Genomic DNA, 17,018 nt, shown 5'->3' with positions numbered 1-17,018 from the left:
TGTAGATCTACCACTAGATGTCAGCCATGACCATCTTATGACAGGGTAGTCTGGGTTTTTGTGCAGACAGTGCTTCCTCATAGGAACGACAGACACAGCACTGCTTTAGCATAATGGAAGAAACGCCACACTGTTAATTATAGTGTAATATATAAGAGTATGTTTATTTACAGGTTTTTGCTAAAGACGTGAAAAAAAACATCTTTATGCAGCTTATGTTTTGCAGCAAACATGTCTCATCTATGTAGGTACCAAAGAGGCTCACAGTGTGATATGTTTAATCCATATTTAGATGTTAACTGCAGTGTCTTGTTTCAGTTTTATTCATATAAAATACTGAAGGGTTACTGTTTTGAGTATTTATTCCCTTTTTTATGAATCTTCTTGAGTTCCTCTTTCATTGGCAACGCATACAGAACGAGTGTCATTATTACTGACATGTAAATTGCTCTTCAATGAGATGATTTGTTTGTTACATCATCATTTCGGATCATCATTTCCCAAACCCCCCTCCTCTTCTGTATCTTCTTTCAGACTACAATGTTGGAGCAAGCCATCAAAAACACACAGGAGAATTATGACGATGAGATCCAGATGCACAATGAGCAAATCGAATCTCTGCGTAAGGAGATTGAGGAAGCTGAAAGGTCCCTGGAGAAGTTCACCAGTGAATGTCGCCACCTGGCCATGTACCAGACATCTCTTGAGAACGAGCTGGAGAGGTACAAGAGGATCATCGAGAATGAAGATAACAGGTACGCACGCTGAGACACACGGCGAAAAGATGAACTGTTTCATTCAGTCAGGTTAATTATGGGAAACTGGCATGTGGAGGAATTGAGCTCTGTTGCCGAGTCAATTCAAACCCCCAGTAAATCCAATATAAATGTAGAGCACAGACAAATTATCACACAACAAAAAACAAAAGTCTAAGGATTAACATTCTCATAAAATTTGGACAGAGGCAGGGTTTCAGCCTGAAACACATACATTTTATTAGTTTCTGTAAATGTTATCTCGCTATATTCATTTTCTAAAAGCTATTTATGGTTTCTTCCTGTCAAGAGGATCTTATAGTTCCTTTTGGCAAACATTGCTATCAATATTTAAAGATCTGGACTCTTAAGTGTAATAATACAATGTTTACTTCTTAGGTGTTGAAACCTCCACATTCCCCCCAAAATACTTGGCAACTTACAGGTCTAGAGGTTTAGTCCAGTCTAAATGACGTAGATGGTCCATGGTAGGATAATGTAGAATCCAGAACCAACCAGGAGATGGCAATGTGTGACAACATTTTTTTTTTCTTCTACTGCACAACCATAAGCTGCTTTTTTCTCCATATAAGGTTAGACATATATGTACGCTTTAAAGCTACCTCTTGCTTCCTGTTTTAAAAAAAAGGTGAATTATTCATTTCCTTACCAGATTTTCCTGAATAGGTAAGCTGTTCACTTCGTGGCTGTTGCATGGGTGACATTTCACTGCTCTCTTTCTTGCAGGTTGAATTCGGCGATAATTGGCACTCCCATTACCCTGTTTACCACTAATTATCGCTACACTCACACACCCACTGCATCAAGCAGGGGGAGAGGTAAGGACACCATGAGCACATCACAGCTGGTTTACACTGAGAAACACAGCTGAATGCAAAATCAGCCTCCATTATAGTTGAGATATCTGTCTCCTGACCATCCAAAGCAATGTATTCACTATCTTTAGCTTCAAAGCTTTAGGTATGCCGGCTTAGACACAATTGTGACTTTTTTTTTTAGCTATTATCTTCCAGGTAGTTGACTTATAACCTCATATGTGTCCAGATATCACCCAGGCTATCCAAGATATCACCAGTGTCAAGCCCAGACAGAAGATTCTGGCCAAGAAGGTCCTGAAGAAGAAGGAGCTGACCCCGAAGGATGTGATGGACAACGGCCAGGAGGACAGAAATGGAGGAGCCAGTGGAGAGGCTCCAGATGAGGAAACTAAGGTGTCCCCATCCGTGGAAGTAGAGGAGGAGAAGGTGAAGAGAAACGAGCAGAGACCTGTTCTCACTGGAGTGTCTCCACAAGACGTCCCGGACGGAGCTCAGATCAGCAAAGCCTTTGACACTCTTTGTAACATCGTCAGAGACAGAATGAGAAAGTACAAGAAGCCTGAGCCCATCGCTGATTTCTACACCAAGGGACGCTATGTCCTCGTCACTGGTGATGGCAGCTACCTGGATCCCTGCTTCTACACCTCCACACCATCAGCAGGCCACATCTACGTCACTATCAGAGACGGAATGATGTCTCCCTATGAGCCTTACGGACGCCACACACCTCCCCCTCCACCTCCTCAGCCCATGCCAGAGCCCAGGCCTCTCAGTCCCACCCTGCCCTCTAACGGAGGAGGGGGAAAGGACAACAACAAGGGTGGAAAAGGTAAGGATAATGGAGGCAAAGGTAAAAATAATAACGGAGAGCCTCATCCTCACCCCAAAGGTCCGGGCCCCGTCCCTCCACCTGGCCCAAACTCCGGCCCCACCCCAGCTCCCGGTCACCCCAAGAAACATAGGGATGACAATGGCCCAACTCCAAAGCCTGCACCACGTGGTGCCAGCACCAGCTCCAGTTCAAGTTCCAGCACCAACACCAGCACCAGCACTAGCTCTAGCAGCTTCACCCCAGACGCCATGAGCTACGAGAAGGTGGAGGTGGTGGAGTCTGTGGAGAAGTTCTCCGACGGCCGCAAGGTCAAAGGCTATGAGGAGACTTCCATGGTGGTGGAGACCATGATCGAGAAGTCTAGCAAGAAGAAACACTGAGACGATGTCACCTGATACGAAGAGTTATTCAGCTCCACCAGGGTCCTACATGCTCCAGGTGCTCTACACAATGCGGATGTTGGTATCTAAATAGCATTGTTCCTGAAACTACCGTATTAACACTAATGTTTTGGTCTCTTAGGGAGACCAACCATGCATTAAGGCGAACTACACATTCCTGCTTTGATATCTATTGCTCTTCCATTTGCTTGCAGTCTCTGGTCAGGCGTCCAGAATCTGTTTTGCTGGTTCCATAAGTGCTGCTGTAGTTGTTCGACTTACACCCATACTCATGCTATGAGTCCTTTACTGTCTGAAAACTTGGGACGAAAGAAAACAAAGCTCTATGCCACCAATAAAAAAAAAAGAAAAAGAAAAAAAAAAAAGAAAGAAAAAGATAAACCTAAGAAGTTGTGCCACCCTTCTGAACTCTGTCTTGAAACTCTAACTTTCCCCTTTGAGCTCATTTGTTCAATTGGATGCCACTGCCTGCCCTCAGCACAATTTTGCTGTGTATTAATTTGCTTTGATATATTGAATAATAAAGAGTCAAACATCAATGGATCCCTTGCTCTGTTTGCTTTTAGACAGACTCTGTGTACCAAGCACCTCACATGTTTACTCGAAAGGCCATAAAACCACTTATTCATGAGCATTCGTAGATTAGAAACAGGCTACATGTCGTATTAGCGTAACAATTACTTTTAAAATGCACCATTACTTTAGTGTATATAACAGCTTAGAGATGCCTGTCAGAGTATATTACAGCCTCACTCTGGTTAAAGTCCTATTTTAAGTACTGCAGCATCCACAGGAAACTCATTCATTTTTGATGTGACCTTGAGGACTTCACAATGTCTCCTGCATTTAGTATAGACGAGTCAGTCTTTAGAAAGTGTAGAATAATAACGGAGAATACATAGAAAGACGCAAAGATGATCTCAGGTATAAAGGGCAAATTGTGTTGCCATAGATTCTGAAAAAAAAGATAGATCTGGTTCAACTTAGCCACTCAATAGAGCACTATAACGACAATAAACGCAGTAAGGTCAGTGTATTTATGATGGGCAATAAAGCAGGAGTTTACTATTTTTCTTACATCTGTTCCACAAGTAGTGGTTGGCTTTCTGTTTTTGACAAAATACACGTTTCTATGTATAATTCTCTGCCATTAAATTGAGGTTTCTGGCCACTTGGAGGCAGTGGAAATAGGTGGCAAAAGCAATTCACCACTTGCTTACATATAGCCAACAACACAAAGAAGCATTAGCATTCATTTGAAGTGGTGATTTTGACCACCTGATGAATGCATTCACTCGACTTGTTTCTCTAAGCTGGCTTGACATATTTGGCTACGATGACTAAACATGTTTGTATTTCTTGTAGGACTTTCCACAACCACCATAGCTGGGCATTAACGGTCTGTTGTTCGGTGCTGCCTTTTGGCACTGCAGGGGGGTTTTGGAGTCTCTAAACTATTTCTCATAAGTGTTTTCCCTTCTGTTTTATCTCTTCTATTAACAAATCTGTTGTATTTCTTGCAAAATCCAGTCAGCAGCCTTTTTTATGGGAGTCAGGGTTCGCTATATGTTTTGCAGATTTATAGTCAATACAGTGATTTACTGATGCTACATTTAGCTTCTTTATAGAAAAATGTGTCCATAAAGTGAACAGTACCTCGGCTCATGTAGCTCAGACTTCAAGCTTAAGGAGGCATTTTCTTTTTGTTGGACAGCACAGAATGATTGAAGGTGCGGTGGAAGATTAAACCAGTTTATTTTAAAGTTATTGTGCTCCCTTTTTTTTTTAAACTATATTTTTCGCATTCCCTTGTCTTCAATCGTCATCTAATTAATGATATTTTTACTCAGCGTCTTCGGTCGTGTGTTCCAAATCACTCCAAGTGCTTTAATAAACAGCTGAATAGATTTATTATAGTTTACGTCAAAGATTATGAAATATGAACTGATGACCACAGGCTGAAAAATGAATTACACATTCCTTTCCTTGTTTATATAAACAGTGCATGTCACAAAAATATAAACAGAAAGAAATATCACTGCTCTGTTTGCAAGATATTAAACTTTAAGTAGAATGACACAGAAAATCATTTACAGTCACAAACTGTACAACAGTTGGCAGAAGAGAGGTGCAGGGCAGTTAAAGCAAGAGCATGAAAGAGTGGCTTAGATCTGTCTTATGTACAATTCTGTCGAGTGTAAAAATTTAAGTGGTATAGTTTGCTTTTCTCTATGTGGAACAGATTATTGAAGGTTACACTTTTTTTTTTTATCATGGTTGGATTACAAGAAACATTCATCGAAGGGGGGCTAATTGAAACACTCGGTGACAAAAAGCAGGGTGAGGAGGAAGGGGGGAGAGAGGTAGACGAAAAGGGGGGAGGATAACAAGAGACTAAGAAGAACTAAGGAGATGCAGTGAGATTGAGGACAGAGCAAGACTGCAGACAGGGAAGAAAGATAAGAGAAAGAGTTGGCAACATGCAGATGGGCTTTTCTTAGTTGTTTTTACTCAGCAAACTCTTCAGACTTCTCTCTACAGCCTCATCAAGCTCCTCCTCCAGCTCCTCCTTTTTGGACATGGCAAGTTTGGACTGATAATCACGCACTATCTGGTCTATATAAGGGGCACTTTGTGTTCCGTGCAGCATCAGAGTCCACTCCTTCAGGACCCCCCGCTGCGGCTCCTCGCCCTGAAAGCCCACCTCCAGGACCCAGGTCCCGCGGGGGTCCTCGCCCCAGGTGTGGGTGGTCATGAAGGGCCACTTGTCGAAGCCCACCTTGGAGTCGTCGTCGCGGGGCCTCCGGCTCAACAGTATGGATTTGGTGCCCATGGGCGAGGTCATGTTGATGTTGAGGTCGCCGCGGCGGCTGGCGTTGACAGTGATCACCGCCTGGACGTGCTCCAGGTAGCGGACGAAGTTGTCCTTTCCCTGACAGGCTTCGGTGTTGATGGCCAGCAGCAGCTTGTTGCCAGACTGGATTTTACTGGTGAAAGAGAACCAAAGAAAAGTCAATTTAAAAGAAAAAACAAGCAAAAATAAACACACAAAGACAGAATATGGTGGGAAGAAGACGACACTGGACATCCTTGTAGCGAAGACTGAGAGAGCAGATAACAAAAAAGATATTGCTTTGGCCCCACTCTTCTCTGAAAGCCCCAGTAAATACAGTACTTGACCTATTTTTCCCATAGAGCCATCCAACCCTGACGAAAAATGAGGCCTCTTTTTGAACTCAGTCTCTCATCGTACAACAGAAGTGATGACTGTCATGTCTGCTTGCTTCACTGTGTAATTTATTTTTGATGGTGGGAACAAAATGCTCCCCTTTTTGATCAACAATTTACGACCATCTTTTGTATTTGGTGCCACACAACATTTTGCAGCACAAAGTTCTGGTTGTACCCAGTTTGAAGTGATTTTTTTTAACGCTTGCTTTCCAAAAGTCCTAAACTCCTAAAAGCCAGTCTGGTTTCATTCAGATCATTTTAATTCCTCTGTGGCTTAAATATGCAATACAGAAGAACAGAAAGATCTTTCACTGAATGTTCTGTGCATCAGAAGTTGGAAGTGACGCAAAAGTATGATTAAGCCAAAGCAGATGAGAGGAATTATTATTCTGTGAACGGCTGCAAACTATGCTGAAGAATCACAAATCATCAATAATTAAAAGCTCCAAAACAGCCTACAAGTAGAACTAAAGGTTATAACGTGCATTGCTTAGTTGCTTATTAAACAGATTTAGACAATCATACTGTGGAATAGTGTTTATTATTAATTTATACACAGAGAGCCACCTCTGACTCTGTAGATGTGGTCACATGTGATACACTGAACCACCCCTGAACGTTGGGTCCTTTTCAGTACATGAAGAGATTATTGTCTTTTTTTTTTTTTTTTTATCACAATGGATTTGTTCAGAACACGGTGTTAAAAGCAGGCTGATCTTAGTATTGTTGTTGCTTTGTGTTTGGGAAGACGTACTGCTTTTCCATCTCTTCGGGTGATGGAAAGAGAGCGAGAACACAGCAGGGCAGGGGTGGTGGCCAAAGGCTGTGAAGAGGCTTAATAACATTATTAGAAGCCGAGGCCGCATCGCGAGCGGTGGGAAGTGGGAGGGGGGGAGGTGGGTTCGGGGGTGTCGAGAAGGCAGCGGGGACAAGACAGAGAGAGAGAGAGAGAGAGAGACGTGTGGAACAACACTCAGTTTGAAAAATGATTAATAGAGCACTATGCTGAGCACAGCAAGGTGATGCAGTGGTGAGCCGCTCAGGGCTGATGAAGTGAATTACTGTTCCCAGAAAAACAGAACAGTTCTTAGTGGGGTGCTGCACAGTGAGTTACATTTTACACTCTATGTTGAGAAATATGACATATCCAAATATTAAACCATTTTTCCATTTAACAACGTGACTCTACACATGTGGGCTGTTATGAATAAAAACAGCAGGAGTGTGAAAAGGAATAAGTCGAAAGCCATTTTACAAACTTGCAATTCACTCAAATGCTTTACTCTTCGACACAATGATTATTAAAAGTCTTAATATTACTTGTGTTTAATTATTATCCCAAACTTTTATGAATACAGTATAAACAAACTCGGGGGTGAATATGTGCAGGTTTTACTTTTGAACCCCAGACAGATTGTGTCTGCAGCAGCTGCACCGTTCCCATCAGATAGTATGCAAGAGTAATTACAGCAGTCGGTCAAAGAGCAGGGAGAGGGATGCCACTGAAGGGCAGGACCAGCTGAGATTAAAAACAACCCCAAAGCACAGGGGGGCACTGCGTGCCAGCTTCACTGATAATGAGAAGTTCTCCTCCAGCTAAGTAAGCCGCAGCCAACCAGAGCAGCTATCAGATCAGTGCCGAGCAGTGTGTTTGCGAGCATGGTTATGTTGGTGTTTATTGCTTTTCTCTGGTGATACACTATCATCAGAGGTGGGCTTGTTGTAATTATAGCTCTACCACAATAGAGGCAGCACAAGCCCTGCAGTGCTGCTGTGGAAACAGCGAACTGATGAAAAATATGACACAGCCAGCGATACAGCTTTTAACACAGAAAGAGATGTTTCTGCTGGCATTTGTCACCCATAAACACTGCCTGCTTAAGCAGTTATTTTTCAGATATTTAAGGTTTCTTCATGCCTGAGCAGTTGCTACTTTCTCCAAAGTAACCCTAAATGATCAGGGAAGGTTTAAAGCCGCAACCACTCTGCATAACAAGGCAGGTCCTCTCCACCATTTGCATGTGATGGATGCAGTAAACGCTGTATGATGCTGCTTTTTTTTTTTTTTTTTTTTATCTGGCACTGCACTCAGGGGAGGGACGCACACATAGAGACACACTTTCACAACATGTTGTCGTGACTGCATCTGTGGAGCACCGATTAGAGACTAAAATAAGGAACTGGGGGTGTTAGCAGTGGGAAAAAATACACAGACGGACTGTATTCAGTCTGCTTTTTTATCTTCACCCACACACTGACAGCTTCACAATGCATGTTAAAGCACCGGGTTAGGTCACACACATCTGCACAAACGCAAACCTCCACATGGAATCCCTCCCCGGCTGTCAGTAAGTCTAATTGACAGCGTTTCCAGGGCATGCCAAGCTGGGCCATTTGTGGCGCGCTAATTAGAGTGAATAAGAGGGCTAGCCACAGGAAACCACCAGGCATCACACTCTTGAGCTCAAAGCCTCAGGATACGATAGATGAATGGATAGCACAGCCCTTGTGACGTGGGCAGTGGGGACACGGGAAAGGGAGGAAGGGGAGGCGGGAGCGGAGAAGACAGGATGACGGGGATGGAGGCTGAAAGCACAGAGGAAAAAAAAGTGAAAGCAGGGCTGTAGATGGATGAGATGCGGGGAAGGAGACGGGGCGATGCTGAGGGGAGATACTGTACGGACACTGGGTGGATGAAAGGAAGGACGTCTTAACTGCAGCTGCATCTACGAAAGATGAAGGCAGAGACTGGGGATCTTGTCAAGAGCAGAGGCCAAGCTGGGTTGTTATCAAAGTGCCAAGAGCTCTGACAGATGGAACTAACAATACACAACCTTGTGTTTGTTGTCTGCTTAAGTAACTCTATTCTTTTCAGAAGTCAAACTACTGCACACCTGTTTGGCTGAAAAGTCCTGCTCGTAAGTGAATGCGTAAACGTAAGATGAATCACGCCTCCGTCAACAGATGAATAAAAACAGTCTTTTGTCAAACTATGCACATGCATCATCCTTCACAATAGTGCCCAAACGTCCAAGTGAAGTAAAAAAAGAAAAGACATCCGTTACAATCGAAACAAGACGACACTAGATGGCACCTGAAAATCTTTTCAGCGATGCTTTGTTACAGGTTTCTGCTATTATCTGTCATACGGAAATATTAGTCAGATGTCAAAAGGCTAACGCTTTAACTCACAAGCTCGGTACTGTCAGAACATCAGATGTCATCATTATGAGTCTACGAGTTCATCAGACAGACTGAGCATCTAAATAATGCAGGTTTATAAAACAGAAACTCCCATTGCTGATGTTTTATTGAATTAGACCATATTGGAATTACCCAGTAATTAGATGAGTGTGTCTCTTGCGCTCAGCAGGGTTTCCCTTTTCAAAGTCTTGGAAAGGACAGTCTGAGATAGCAGAATATGCAATGTGCACATGTAGCCCGCAGTGTGTGTAGCGTTTAAAAAGCCATAAAATTAGCAGAAATGTGACTCACTGGGTTTCCTGAATGGATCCAGCGACACAGTGGAAACGCTCGGGCACTGTTTTCCACTCCTTGGCCATTTTCACCATGCCTCCAGCGTCCAGCACGCCGTAGCCGAACAGATGGTTGAACTCGAGGCCAACACCGTTCCTCCTCCACTGGTGGACTTCGTCATGGAGCTGGTTCCTCTTGGAGGTCAGGACTGACAGGTGCTGCATGTCTCTCCATGTCAGGTTGGGGCTGAAATGGACAAACAGCCACGAGCGTGCACAGGACAATACGACAGGTTAATCAGGAGCAGGCTTATCAGAAAATTCCACATTTTATGTTTAGTATAACAGCTAACAATAGCAAGCATTTCTGAGTCATGTTTTTCTTATTTAATGAAATGCTTTCAGATATATAAGCATCATAGCGTCTGTACTGTGAGGCAGATGGTTGCCTTTGTCCGGGTCTCCCTCCATTATCTTGGCTGTGTTTAGCGACAGCTTTGTTCTGGCTGACTCCGACTCCTGCTGTTGCACGGTTCAAGTGTGTTTGGGCAGTAAAAAGGCTCGTGGGTTATTTGCCGCCGGACAGGGTGAGCATCCGCTTCTCCCAACAGCAACATCATTATCGTGTGTGCAAAGCAAACAGTGTTTCTTTGCTCAACTCCACTCGCTGGTGTCAGTTAATGGCTAGAGAGTCTCGTCTGCCTTTAATGTGAGAAATAAAGCATCGGAGAGAAAGGAAAAGGCTCCCCTTCAGGATTTGAGAAGCTGTAACTCTCCAGGTTTTAGATTTGTCTAACTACGCGTGGGCGGGTTTACTTACTGTAAAAGGCATATGTTTTCAGTTATTTTCTGATCCTCGAGGAACAATCAGTTTTGAATTCACAAGGATTATAAAACAAACTCCAACTTATATTCAAATGTTGATGTGTCACAGTTAAAAGATTTTGTTGTCGATATGAATAACTGAGGCTCATCATTTTCAGCATGTGAGCTGATGATGAAGTACTGCAGTCTTTTTCATCATCCAGCACAGTGTCTTTGCTTCAAGCATATAGGAAGCGCAGTACTAAATAAAACATAAACGCTGAGCCCTTTTAACAGCATATGAGCTGGATTTTCTTTTTTTAGGACAGGACTGAGATATAGAAGATGATCTGATCCAAATGTGATCCGTGTCCTTGGTACAAACATGTAGAGTCTGTACACTGTGGATGATGAAGTGACAGCATTTCATGGTTGAGATAAATATTTGATAATAATTCTGAAAAAGTGACGAAATACACAATGTATTTAAAGAGTTCTGACACACAGAAAAATAAAAATAAAGGATCTGTGGATAGATTGACAGAGGAAGTAAACACAAAAGCTCACAAACAATGCCTCCTAAATGAATAGCATTAAAACAAAATCAGACATTATCAGAATCTAATGGTTGAGATTATGCCGTCTGACTGGCACGCTTAGCGGGACGAGGTAACCTAATAACGTTTTATACAGACAGTCCATCTAAATCAATAATCCCAATTATTACAGGTCGGTGGAAGGACCAGGAGAATACATACTTAGCCTCAAGGGCCAAAGCAAAGACGCCTGCTGCCTCTGGAGCTGCTGCTGAGGTTCCAGAGTGACGCAGTGTGCAGTTTCCATACAAGTCTGTGGTGGCCTGAAAAAAAGAAATAACAGAAAAGAAAGCAAAATTTGTTAAAATTTTTAGGTGTCAGAGCTTCACAGTTTTCTTTTACAATAAAGGCAACATGCCATTGACAGTACGATGCCAAGATTTTGAAAGCTTCAAATTAAGCCCTAATATTTCATTAATAATTGATAATAATTGTACAGTCTCTAAGCCACTAACCTATATTTAGTCTTCCGGCAACAGCTTTTAAAATTCATGACGTGTCCACAATCAACATCACCTGTTTAATTATAATGAGTCTCACAACAACAAAATAAAAAGAATAAATAAGACTGACTGACTCGTGCACGTTGGCTAAGCTGTTGTGCACACACCTCTGGAGCGGTTATGTTTATATTCTCTGAATAAACATTTATTTAATTAATTTGGTGCTTAATTAGAAATGATAACAGATTGACTGCAATTAGACGGGGAACCCTAGGGAAGAGCCATGACTTTGTCAACAGCTAAAGGTGATTTGCATAATCGCTAAAACACTGCCGCCTTTTGTGCATTTTATTCACGAGCGTCTATAGATTGTCTATATCCTCAGCGTGTGCATGCTGAGACATAAGAGCGTTCGTTATCGTAACATGAACCGTCAAGGTTAGGCATTTGTCCGCGGTGAATGGAAGCGAGCACTTCCTTTCAAGCACCGGCCACCCAGTCCACTCATGTCTTCAAAGATCACCCATTAATGACACAGTTCTCAATGTAAATGTTCAAATAGCCAGCAGTTACAGCTCTGGGCCATTTGCGTACGCAAAGGTCCGTCACTAGATTCAATTTGACGTCTCAGCTATTAGCTTTGTTATGTTTCTGCAGAGGGAAAGAAAAATAAAGCCTATTGTAAAGCAGTTTAGTGAAAATGAACTAATGACCTCTCTTGTCGTGGTAAAGAACATTTTCTAGCTGAAACAGGAAACAATGAGAACACGAGAGACACAAGAAATGCTCTCACATTCCTCTTATGACACATCCACTATACATCCTGTGATCAACACTGTATGGCCACTGCTCTGAGCACCGACGTCTAAATGATCCATCTGGATGTCCGGAAGGTAATCAGGTAAGAGCTATTCCTCCACCTGAGCCTCCATTTTTCACAACCAGCCGGCAATTACAGTCTAACAGCTTCTCAGGTTTTATCCCGGATCTTGTGCAATCTCCTGAAAGGCCCAGGATACACTGCCAGCTGGGTAAACTGAAAGGAAGCTATTTACAGTTCAATCTGCCAATAAGGAAACATCTTTGAAAGACATAAAACATTATAAACCAGCACTGAGTCATCCCTTGAATGTTAAACGACCTGGGGAATGGCAGATCAAGAACAACTGATTTACAACAAACATTTGAGATTACTTCCTTTTCATTCATGTAAAAAAATGTAGCACAAAGACACTGACCACGCCGGCCTCTGGGTTCCTCTTGCGCCCGTTGCTGAATGTGGATGCCAGGGTGGAGGAGCAGCTCTCGTCGTACAGAGCGGTGCGTCCGTCGTTGATGGCGGAGTTGATGGAGATTGTCCACATGCTGGAGGCGTAACCGTCACAGTTGCAGTCGTCATAGCTTCCACCGTCTCCCGACGCCCAGACGTAGATGCTGCCTTTTCCTCCGCGCCCCTAAAAGAACATTATTCGAGTGTCACGGTTTTGCTAATCATCAGTGGGATTCACATGGGTGGAATGAGGGTTTGGGAATGTGGGAATTTAACCTGACTGTAATTATACAGTAGGTGTCGATGTGTGCTATAAATAACCTTTAAAGCGCTTAATATTCAGGCTCCTCTGTACATCTATGGATTGCTCGCTGACTACAATCCAATCAGACCTCTCTTGTCACCTGATGGCGGTTTTCTAATCATTCCCGGACTCGTTTCTTTTAGTCGCCTTGGCCCTGCTCTATCTGACAAACCGTCCAATCACACACCGCCTAATGAGATCTGTCACAACTCCATGGGTGTCCGTCACGGGGGATGCAAGGTTTGTTGTCTTTTGCCAGGTGGTTGTTTTTATTTATTTTATTTTGTTCATGAGAGAGAAAGAGAGATTTGGGGGAAAACGGACAGACAGTAAAAGAAGCTAATTCGTACAATGCAATCATACAGTACTGACAGAGTAGAAATTTCAGCTCTAAACTCGTTTAAAAATCATCTTTTTCCAAAAAAACCCAACAAATCAGCTGTAATTTGCTCTATTGTATGCATGTATTATGTTACATCAATCTGAATTTTATTTTTATGAAAATAACATTGCTTCAGTTTTATTGCTTCAACAAAGTGTATTTTCCACTGAGTGAGTAAAACAGCTATAAAATTAGTGACCTATTGCAAAAATGTACTGACAATACTAATGATAATCACGAATAAATGGTCAACCAGTCAACCATCATTCTAATGACATGAAATTTATATAATACATGTGATTGTGCTGGTGGAATTTTCACAAATCATAAAAGTTTTTTTTAAAAGGTAAAAAAACTAATAATAATAATAATTTAAGAAAAACAACACGATTGTGGCCTCAGCAGCCCTATAGCAGGAAAAGAAATACAAAAACTAAAAGGACACACAGGTATGTTTGGTCCCGTCTCTTATTTTCTCCCTTTTTTAGTTACAGCAGGTAAAAGACATTACAGTCGTCAAGACAAACAAAATGAGAGCATTTTTCTCCTTTCTGTCTTTTTTCTGAACCTCATTTCGTAAAGGAGCGTAAAGCCTTCTGTAAAATTTAAACACGGTAAAATGTCATCTTTGTTGCTGCGAGAGCGCCTTGAAACATGAAACAACTGACTGTGGCTTCACGCAGAGAGCATCCTCCTCACCAAATGCTGCACCTGTTTTCACAAAAGGCTGACCGCTTCCGCGCAGAACAAAGGATCAAGTGGAGGAGGAGTGGCATGTCCTTCCCTTCGCTACGCTTATTTATGTCTCTCTATTTGAATTGCAAAATGAGATTCGAGCATCGTTGAGCTCACCTATGTACTTCAGAACCTTCTCCATTCTGTCTCCTGCACAATCCAAACAAAGTGCTTTAATTTTGCTTACGTTTGTTCACACCATGTCCAGCCTCCACAGTAGCTTATATAAGTGATCACTACTGTCTAAGCAGCAGATCGTAGCTTGATAACTTATGTGATCAGAGACTACAGTGAGTTTTGCTCCTACTCACCTATCCTGCCTAAGACAGGGTCATATCAGACGAGCTCGCACCTCTCTGCACGATGATTAATCAAGCAAGTAATTGGCAGTGGCACTGTTAGCATGGCAACTCTGTGTGTGGTTCTGTGTGTGTGTGTGTGTGGATCCAAAAGGACAGCCCTTCAACCCTGTAGATCCCCGTTGGCAGACTTTGGGGCTTGCATCTGCAAGTTTTCACCTTGCTCTAGTGTCCTTTGTGCAGGACACTGAACAGAATGTCTAATCAGCTTCACAAACCCCAAAACTCCACCCCGACCTTCTTGGGTGTCATGGTTAATTATTAAGAAAATACTCTTGAAGTAGAGGGGAGTTAAAAGTAGCGTCACACATGAGGGATGGTTCGATAACCCGATGACATTCTTTGCCTCGCGGCTGTCTGCTTGCAAGATAAATATGTCGACAAAGAGCAACCTTGGGGTGTAAGCTTTTTCACTTTTAGATTAGCAGAGTCGCATGTTACTGTCCCCATAGAGCAATTTGGTTTGTGGACATTTGTCAAAGCATGCAAGCTGCTCTGTGAGGCCGCATTCAGGCACAGCAGCGCTCTAAGCTACAGGCTAATATTAGCTCGCTAACCTGCTCACATGCTGTCGTGTTAATGTTCAGAACGCAAAGAGACTCATGTGTCACCCATATTAGTTTTGCAGCTCAGCTTGCTAACATTTGCTAATTTCGCAAAGCACAAAGTATGCTTGAGGCGAAGGAGAATGTCTTTACAAGTATTTGGTTATTTGTAAAATTAACATTAGAGCTGCTAGATGAAAATGTACTTTATCATTAAAATTAGTCCAATTTGATGTCATGGCAGTGCTAGAGGGAAAGTCAGGAGATCAACAGAGTCATTAGGAGTGAGCCTCTTGGTGCCACGAATGTTAGATAAATGTTTTGTGAATGTCCATCTAATAGTTGCCGAGATGCATTTGTACTAAAGTGGTGGTCCTTTCCAGACTAAGCATCCAGTGACTGCAAAATGACATGAACAAAGAGGAACAGGCCCATCCTGTAGGCAGTTTTCAATAGTTACATATCTCTAAGAATGCAGGAGCTGAAGGAATAAAGGACACCACCTCAAAGGAGTTAAAAAAAACTTCTGCCCTGATGAAAGCAAATTAAACTCGCTTTGTACAGGGGTGACTTATTACAAGTGGCAAAGAACTGGAACTGTTCCACGTTATTATAAAAGTCTCAGCACAGCAGATGCTGCTTTTCTTTCATGGTCCAGCTGTAGCTTGTCCCCTACTCCTGATGGCTCTCCTTTGTCTTCTCTCTGTGTGTTCCTGTCTTGGGGTGACTTTCTGTTCTTGCTCCTGCTGCCAATCATCCAGCACACCTGAGGTTCATCACTCATCAGCTCCAGCCATATATCAACCCACATCCTTCCCTCCACTCGCTGTCAGATTGTTCAGTTCACCTATGTGGGACCTATGCAACTTTCTTGCTCCGACAATTTGTTATTCTTCATGTTTTTTTTTATTCCTGTTTTTTTCTGTGTGCCTCAGGATCCCTGTCTCCTCGCTCAGTCTGCCTGACTGCTTCACCCAGCGTTTGCATAACCACCTCCCCCACCACCATGCCAGTCCACTGTGCAGCCAACAACCCTAGTTAAGCAGCCTCTGCTTCATGCTTTCCACCATTTCGATCTCCTCTCAGCCTCATCATCTCACATTCTCAGGTGTCACAAGTCTGCTTTTGGGGGGCCAGAGTCGTTGCTCATGACATTTACCTTGTTGACGCCATCAGCCATAGCCTGCAATGTGAGCTCTCGGGGTCCATCCACTGTCTTGCCGTCATCGGTTGGTCCCCAGCTGGCACTGTAGATGTCAATAACCTGGGGCATGTGGCTGATGGAGGATGCCTCGATGATGTCAGTCATAAAGGGCTGATCCAACATCCTGATACCTGAAAGAGGAACATTCGAGCTACACTTGGTTCACTAATGTGCTGCTACTGGAAGGCAGCTATAAATGGGTTTTCCAAGAAAGCGCACAGATACAATCTCTAGATTGTGAAGACAGAAATTATCCAAGAAATGTCAGCTTTGTAGCAGCGCTCAGGCTGTCAATACAACTAAATAACTTTTTAAAATATATATTTAAAACTTCTATTGTGTAACTTCCATTTCACATTTCAAGAAAAATCCATATGAGACAGGAAGATAGAGCTGTCTGGAGTAATGGTTGTGTATTGTCCTTATGTGGACTCTAACTGGCCTTCTCAGTAATTTGCAGTAATTCTGCGAGCAGAGGTTTACCATTTAAATGTGCTTTAACAATGCAACACTGTTCTTCCACAATGACCTACATTTTATATAACATGCATTTAGTATTTTCCCTCAGTGAATCACCCTCATCAAACCTCCTATCCTTTCATCACGCCATTATCGGAGCTGTTATTTAACAATCTATCTTCTCATTTTTATTCCTCTCAATGTCCAAACTGCAGGGTTAATATGACACACACCTGCCACCTTGGAGTTGTAGGCGACTCCCACGCCGCAGATGTTGTTGTTGGCTGCTGCAGAAACCTCCCCAGCACATCGTGTGCCATGACTGGTGACAGTAAAAAGCAAAGAAAACACTTAGGAGGTATTTGCATGAATTTGCATGTATT

The 17,018-nt window shown here is 42.7% G+C and overlaps 2 protein-coding genes across 2 annotated transcripts in view; one reads left to right on the top strand and one right to left on the bottom strand.

Moving 5' to 3' along the window:
* Positions 1 to 2,995, top strand: part of bfsp1 (beaded filament structural protein 1) — a 10,128-nt gene extending 7,133 nt beyond the window's left edge. Inside the window, exons 6-8 of the mRNA XM_008279535.1 lie at positions 535 to 755; positions 1,503 to 1,594; positions 1,821 to 2,995. Coding sequence (XP_008277757.1) covers positions 535 to 755; positions 1,503 to 1,594; positions 1,821 to 2,806 — 1,299 coding nt within the window. The 3' untranslated portion in view covers positions 2,807 to 2,995. The remainder of the gene's footprint in view (positions 1 to 534; positions 756 to 1,502; positions 1,595 to 1,820) is intronic.
* Positions 2,996 to 4,713: 1,718 nt separating this feature from the next.
* pcsk2 (proprotein convertase subtilisin/kexin type 2) overlaps positions 4,714 to 17,018 on the bottom strand; it is a 29,753-nt gene continuing 17,448 nt past the window's right edge. The window contains exons 7-12 of the mRNA XM_008279534.1: positions 16,869 to 16,957; positions 16,132 to 16,307; positions 12,616 to 12,831; positions 11,097 to 11,197; positions 9,554 to 9,781; positions 4,714 to 5,814 (exon numbers count right to left, since the gene is read on the bottom strand). Of these exons, the coding sequence (XP_008277756.1) occupies positions 5,325 to 5,814; positions 9,554 to 9,781; positions 11,097 to 11,197; positions 12,616 to 12,831; positions 16,132 to 16,307; positions 16,869 to 16,957 (1,300 nt within the window). The 3' untranslated portion in view covers positions 4,714 to 5,324. The remainder of the gene's footprint in view (positions 5,815 to 9,553; positions 9,782 to 11,096; positions 11,198 to 12,615; positions 12,832 to 16,131; positions 16,308 to 16,868; positions 16,958 to 17,018) is intronic.

This window comes from Stegastes partitus, unplaced genomic scaffold (assembly GCF_000690725.1).
Source record: "Stegastes partitus isolate 25-593 unplaced genomic scaffold, Stegastes_partitus-1.0.2 Scaffold163, whole genome shotgun sequence".
NCBI lineage: Eukaryota > Metazoa > Chordata > Actinopteri > Pomacentridae > Stegastes > Stegastes partitus.
Note: the sequence above shows the minus strand (reverse complement) of the source record. Positions and strands in the feature narration are given on the sequence as shown.